The sequence below is a fragment of the Nicotiana tabacum genome, chromosome 1, assembly GCF_000715075.1.
Source record: "Nicotiana tabacum cultivar K326 chromosome 1, ASM71507v2, whole genome shotgun sequence".
Classification (NCBI taxonomy): Eukaryota; Viridiplantae; Streptophyta; class Magnoliopsida; order Solanales; family Solanaceae; genus Nicotiana; species Nicotiana tabacum.
Window position 1 is genome coordinate 174,099,391 of NC_134080.1, and position 7,670 is coordinate 174,107,060.

General features: G+C 35.4%; 1 protein-coding gene across 1 annotated transcript; it reads left to right on the top strand.

Annotated features, from left to right (window-relative positions):
* The first annotated feature begins 399 nt into the window (after positions 1–399).
* On the top strand, positions 400–6,284 carry LOC107807760 (putative clathrin assembly protein At4g25940). Its single transcript, XM_075217679.1, has 15 exons — positions 400–675; positions 779–848; positions 1,090–1,187; positions 2,750–2,888; positions 2,963–3,090; positions 3,163–3,255; positions 3,378–3,428; positions 3,691–3,756; positions 3,847–3,912; positions 4,040–4,120; positions 4,222–4,302; positions 4,927–5,112; positions 5,218–5,293; positions 5,376–5,497; positions 5,682–6,284. Exons 1-15 carry the CDS (start codon positions 595–597, stop codon positions 6,087–6,089), a joined length of 1,746 nt encoding a protein of 581 aa, XP_075073780.1. The 5' UTR covers positions 400–594; the 3' UTR covers positions 6,090–6,284.
* The last annotated feature ends 1,386 nt before the right edge of the window (positions 6,285–7,670 follow it).

Here is a 7,670-nt window from a genome sequence, read left to right on the forward strand (position 1 = left end):
CATTCAAAAAGTCCAAAATTTTGGAAACAACCAACAAATTAGTCCAATTATTAAGCAGAATAAGGCCGGCTCAATATGATAATGTTCAAACCGAAAACCGACCCAAAATAAACCGAACTGAAATTTAAAAACCGAACTGAACAGAAATTATTTCAGTTCGGTTTCGGTTATCATATTTACAAAACCGAAAACCAAATAACCGAACCGAATTTATTCAAACCGAACCGAACCGACCGAACGCCCACCTCTACAACTGTCCCTTTTATGCCGCTTCCATTTAAAAATATACTAGAAATAAAAAAGACTAGAATCATCTTTCTTTCTTTTCTAAATGAAAGTTCAACGAAAAAAATATATATTTAGAGAGAGAAGGGGGGGGGGGGGGGTTGATTGGCCATATTTTGTTATTGTAAGAACAAAGGCTTATGATTGGCTATTTTGTTGTTGGATGCACAAAGGCTTATGATTCCAGAGAAGAAGAAGAAGAAGAATAGATCAACCTTCTTCTCTCTCTTTTATTTCTACGACATTTGATCCAGCAAGAGATTCTGATTTTCCAGAACAAGAAATAATTTCTGGGGGTTTACATTTCGAATGGAGAGCTTTAGAAAAGCATATGGAGCACTTAAAGATTCAACCAAGGTTGGCCTAGCCAAGGTCAACAGCGAATTTAAGGTCTGCATTTTAATTTCTCCTTTAATTAGAATCAATTTGTCTAATTAATTAATACACATTTCTTGATGGATGGAATATATTCTATTTTTTTGTTTTTATTAAGGATTTGGATATCGCTATTGTAAAGGCAACAAACCACGTTGAAAGCGCTCCAAAAGAAAGGCATGTTGCAAGTGAGTTTGCAGATTAATTTTTGTTCTTTTGATTGTTTAAGATATACGTACATGAATTTCATCGACGTATCAGAATGCTTTGGTTTCTCACATTTCAAGTCTTTTGTTTATTATATAATTTTGTGGTATTGAAGAATATTGGTATAATCTAGTATATTCTGTTCAGACAGTCCCTTCAATAATAATTGTATTTTTTTTCTTTTCATCAAATCTGGATGTTCATTTAGTTTGTTTTCCTTAGTGATATTTGCTGCAACATCGGTTACACGTCCACGAGCAGACGTTGCCTACTGCATTCATGCACTCTCTAGACGATTGTCAAAGACACGCAACTGGATAGTAAGTCTTCTGACCCATTTAATCATTTGCTAGTTTTACTTTCTTTTTCAATATTTGAATAACTTCTACCCGATTCTGATTGTTCTCCTTTTCGGAGTAGCTACAATTATTGAACAGGTAGGAGGCTCCTATTTTCAAAGTTTTTTACAATTCAAAAATTTGAGTTACCATTTTGTCCTTGAAGAAAAATAATAAACCTTCAATTAATTATTTTTTTTTTTTATTATTTTAGAAGTTAGCCGAATGAATCAAATAGTTGTTTGCTGCTCCAGTCAACTAATGCAATGAATCTAATTAGGCTGAAGGCACTCATATTGCGTCTCAGCTGTAAATTTTCTTAATTATTGTTCAGTTATATTTCAATTAAGTTTTTTCATCGTCCATGGTAGTAGCAAGCTGCAAGCTATAAATTAATTTTCTTAAGTATTACTCAATAGTAAAAATATTTTTGCAGTAGCAATTTTTATTTCATTCTATAAAAATGCATATCTATTTTCTAAGCATTGTATCACATTTCTCTTGTTTTTGTCAAGAAAATCCGTTTTCCCCAAAAGAGCCACTGATTTTTCCACTTCACTTTGCAATAGATTACTTTTGGGTTATTTTCATTGTTTCTCTGTACGTTTCACCCTGCAATAGGCCACATCTCGCTTTTCGTGACTTCACTTCATGACTCCACATTTTCACAATTTCGGTTTCACTCCTCACATCATTTTGGATGGTGAGGCATTGGGAAAAAGATGTCGTTTCTTATTTTTTCAACGTCACATTTTGCAAGCTGCGAAATTTTATTAGTTTTCCTATAAATACTTTATTGTGTCATTTACATTATGATTTTGTGATCTCTCTTTAAACTCTTCAAAGATTCTATATCATTGTTTTGATTCTCCCATGGCCAAAGGGTACATGTACACGATTTATAAACATCAATTAAATCTTTCAGCCACTATTATGTCCATCACAAATAACTACTACCTACTACTTACTAAGTGTAGGTGTACACAATGATTTACTCGCCATCCTAAGAAAGGGATACGTTGATGGAATTTTATATAGTTCCTACAATTTTTTTTTTCATTCAATAACATATCTTGATATGTATGCGGGAATAAAAATGAGGAGGCAAAAGTCTCTTAAAAAGAAGGCTTCACATTTAAACTATGTGTTGTTGGCATTTAAAAAAAAATATAATCAATTTGAAAACCTGATATAGTGTAAGAACTGCATATTTTAAGTCGTTTGAACATTACTTTTCAAATTCATTCGACTTTAGTTTTTCGATATGATTGTGCTTGCAATGATAATAAAAATTTAGCACATACGCTCACCATTTATTAATTTTGAGCTTGTATTTTCCCCCTTTAATTTCTGAAACTCATCACACACCGATATTCTTATAACATTTGTACGAATTAGTATGGGATACACGTGCGCCCAAAAACTAGTATTTTAAAAAAGAAAGAGGATCCTATTTCACATGGTGGCTTATCAATGATATTGCGTCATGCAATAAATTGTTCTTTCACCTTTTTTAATTTCAATGAAATGATAAAATGTTTCAGGTTGCCCTAAAGACACTGATAGTTATTCACAGAGTTCTGAGAGAAGGTGATCCTACTTTTAAAGAGGAATTGCTGCACTTCTCTCACAGAGGGCATATTTTCCAAATATCCAACTTTAAAGATGACTCGAGTACACTTGGTAATTAATCCTTTTAACATCATCAATTTTCCTGATTTTGGACCGTATTACAGCATTATTGTTGCTTATCACAGCTTGGGATTGCTCTGCCTGGGTAAGGACTTATGGACTTTTTCTGGAGGAAAGACTCGAGTGTTTTAGGACTTTGAAGTATGATATCGAGGCAGAGAGATTGACCAAAACCTCACCTGGAATTTCCAAGGTTTGTGTATTTTTGTTCCTTTTTTCTGCATGATTTGTTCGTTTCATATCGCATGATTTGAATTTGCATCAGGTGCATAGCAGAACAAGGCACTTAAATGGTGAAGAACTATTAGAGCAGCTCCCAGCATTGCAGCAGCTTCTATATCGCTTGATTTGTTGCCAGGTGAGAATGGCCTAATGCTGTATATTAAGTCACTTGGTTGTTCAGGAAACTATGATGACTTCATTTTTTTTTTCCATTTATACTGTCATCTGATATTTTGATATCCCTTGTAAATTTGGCAGCCTGAAGGAGGAGCCTGTTACAATTTTCTTATTCAGTATGCCTTAGCACTGGTATGCGGGATACAACTTTTACCCACTAAGAAATGGATTTTTTGTTTCTGATTATTAGTTTGTATACCTTTATGAATTAAGAAACTACATATTATGCCTTACTCATTAATAGAACCAAAGTTTCTAAACAGAAGACAGTCCTTAGTTAACACTAAAAGTGCACTGACAATAGTAAGGATGGTAGTATTATTCAAATTGTCACTGCACCATAGAATGTTAAATAAGTCAACATAATAGCTAGCCCCGGTTGTACTCAATGCAGGTTTTGAAGGAGAGCTTCAAGATCTATTGTGCAATCAACGACGGGATTATTAACCTTGTTGATTTTGTGAGATCTTCTTTGCCTCTTTAAACTTCGATCCAGCTAATATCTTATCTCATTGGAACATTAATTGGTCGCTATCTCATATTTATGCAGTTTTTTGAAATGTCCAAGCATGATGCCATAAAAGCTCTCAACATATATAAAAGAGCGGGGAAACAGGTCTATAACTTCATTTCTATAGGATCTCTAAATGCGTAAGAATGTAGTAAAAATGCCTCCAATATGAATGAATATATGTGATGGCTAATCAAAAGTTATTTTTCTTCCATTTCCTTCCTTAATGTAGGCTGAAAGTCTAGCTCATTTTTATGACTTCTGCAGAGGGCTGGATCTTGCTCGGACATTTCAGTTTCCCATTTTGAAACAGGTCTCTTCATTTTAATTAAAACTTGAAAAACAATTTCTTTTGAAGGTTGCGCGATCAAGTTGTTTTTAAATTTGCCTCTTTTATATATGGTAATATTGCAGCCACCTGTTTCCTTTCTGGCAACTATGGAGGAATACATACGAGAAGCACCACAGATAGGTTCCATGTCAAGTAGGAGGCTGGTGAGAAGTACACTTTTGAGCTATCAACATTCTATTTTTAGGACAACATTGTTTTTTCCTTTTTGATCACAGGTTAAGATATTCAAAAGCTTATACTAGTATGACTTTGCCAATGCTTTCTGTGTTGGTATTGATCTTTGAACCTTTGCTCAAATGGTTCAGAGGAGTTTAGTAGGTAAAAGCAAAAGAGAGAGAGAGAGAGTCCTAAGCTTTTAGAGAATTGAGATTGAGGCCACTGTATAGACTAGTTTCATATAAGAGAAGCAGCCATTTTTAAGGCCCCTCCCTAGATCAAAATCAACCCTCAAAATTCCCAAACAAATCCCTGCAAAAAATCAAGCTATTCTGATTCATTCATCTATCATATTAAGGACTTCAAGGAGAGCTTTTGTATGACATCTTTAGAGTGGAAGAGGAAATTTGGGAAAAAAATAAAGTTGGAAGAATATGGAGTAAGACTGACACATAAGACCGGTAAAAGAAAAGTTTGCAGCTGAAAACATCAGTCAATATCTACTACAAACATTTTTCCTTCATTGTTATTCTCTTAGTCAATAAGGCTGAAATCTAGCTTGTAGCTGTGTACTGGTGGCCTCAATGGAGTTTGTCATTGTTGTCTGATAGGAGTATAGAGAAACGGAGCAAGAACCTGAAACACCTAAAGAACCTGTCCCTGAAGAAAAGGAAGAGCAAGTTGAAGCAGCTGAAAATGGCAAAGAAGAACAGGTTGAAGCACAAGAGGAACCTCAGCCTGAAAAATTAGAAGAAACTCCACCGCTGAAATCAACGGAAGAGCCTGTTGATTTGCTGGTAAGCTTTTGTTGCTTCAGTTCCTTTTGCGGTTGAAATCAATTGTAGCGATCATCGAAGAGGACTCTCATAATTGCTTGTTTTATGCTGTTTTTTTTTATGAAGGGTTTGAACCAATTGGATCGAAAAGTTGCAGAATTAGAGGAAAGCAATGCGTTGGCTCTTGCGATAATTCAACCGGGTAACTTATGCAAATTTTCTACCGGGATCCTATCGCAGTTTCTGCTCACTTATTGATTTGATGTATTAAAAATATCATACAGGTAAAGAAAATCCATCAGCGAATTATCAGTTGAGTGAAATAGGAAATACAACAGGATGGGAACTGGCTCTTGTTAATGCATCGAGCAACAATACGAGCCAAGTTGCACCAGATAAAAAATTGGTATATTCCTTTCTCTAAAGCAGGATCGTCCTTTTAAAAGAAGAAGTTAAGAAAAATTTTCTTTTTTGTTTTAAGATATTGAGTCACATTTTTACGAGTTCCTTAAGAGATCAAGAATTCACAGTTCTGCGACATGTCATTGATTCCATGGAAACTTACGTTATGGTGTATGTTGTGTACTCAGGCTGGAGGATTCGACAAGTTATTACTTGACAGTTTATATGAAGATGATGTAGCTAGGAGGCAAATACAGCTGCAAAATGCTGGCTATAGTGGATACGGGCATGAAATCCTTGCACAGAATCCATTCAATCAACATGACCCCTTTGCCATGTCAAACAACATAGCACCTCCAACGAACGTACAAATGGCAATAATGTCTCAACAACAACAACAACAAGTGATGCAACAACAGCAAGTGATGCAACAGCAGCAATTCGGACAGCAAAATATGATGATGGTATCTCATAATCAATATCAAGGTCAATATCCTCAACAAATTCCATATATGGGGTCTGCAAACCCTTTTGGAGATCCCTTCGGCTATCAACACAGCTCAATGCCACCACAGGGAAACCAGTCACTGCTTTAGAGTTCTTCAACAAGACTACACTGTATTCTTTCATTATTATCTTTATATAGCAAAAGCTGAATTGCTCCTATAGCTTTTCTTAATCATTTTGCTTTACTTCGTGGTGAAGTATATATACTATGATCTCGCACATAGTATGTAAGGTTCTCCATTTAAATTTTTGGCCTTTATTATGGGAAACCCAGAAGCAAGAAATAAAGATTACAAAAGAGAGTTCGGGAGAGTAAAAGGATTTTAACCCTTTCCAAGGGTCACTAGCAGAAAAGCCATTTGAAAACCCTAGCGCTTACTAGAATAAACAATCAAACAAAATAAGATATCAACTAAAGATGGATATTTCATACCATCACAAAATCTAAATGCCACAAATGCGATGAAAATTGGAAGAGCATAAGAGGAATAGATAGCATAAACTTAACAATTTATATGGTTTCCTAAGAGGAAATGACACTTTGATCCCCTTTTAATGACCAAAATGTTTCCCTTTTTGAAAAAAAAGGCAAAACATATTCCTTTTGAAGATTTTAAGACGAGGATATCCCTTCCTTTCTATGTCTAGGCTTCACTAGAGGTCCTTCCCCTTCTTTTCTTTGTTACTTTTCATGTTTTTTGGTCATTTTTATTTTTTTGTATATTGTTATTATTTTTTTCACTTTATTTTTTTCTTTATAGTAAATTATGCACTCTTATTCATTTTTTGTGTAGCTTTTTTTTTTTTTTTTGTGATGACTCGATAGGTCGTTTCGAGTACTAACCTTTATTTTCGTGTTTCAAGAAATCTCATAGCTTCATTTGATGTTTCTTGACTTGCGCACGTGGTCCGTATTGCTTTTCGAAAACTTTTACGTAAAATATTGAAGAAAATAATATTTTTGACTTTAAATGAGGCTAGAGTTGACTACGACCAACATTTTTGGTAAACGACCTCGGATCAGTGTTTTGATGATTTCAATAGGTTCGTATGATATTTTTGGACTTGCACGTATGTTTGGTTGGGGTCCGGGGTGACCCGAGCGCATTTCGGCGCATTATGTGAAGGATTGTGAAAATTGAGTTTTCAAGTTGAAATCTTGAGTTTTGAGGATTGACTCTTGTTATTTGATATTATTTTGATGATTTGAGATAATGAGTAAGTTTTTATGATGTTGTTACACTTGTGTGCATGTTCGATTTGGAGCCCGAGGGGCTCGGGTGAGTATCAGATGAGATTGGATGGTTTTAGAACTGGTGCTACTCAGCAGTTGTTGGTGCAAGCCTGCAGATCTCGTTTTTGCGAGGTCAGGCTCGCATTTGCGAGCTTCGCTTTTGCGGTCATGTGATTGCATTTGCGATAGGCGCTGGGACTAGGGAATTTTGCATTTGTGAAAAAGGAACCACATTTGCGAAGGCTGGGGAATCACAATTGCGGCTGGAGTCTCACATTTGCGACTCTGGCAACTTTAGGGCAGCTTCGCAAGAGTGAAGCTTAGTTCGCATTTGCGGAAGGAGAGACTATGCGAAGGTTTTGTCTCATTAACGACTTCTGTGCATATGATGTACTATTCGCATTCACGACCGGTGTCTTGCATTTGCAAATAAGTG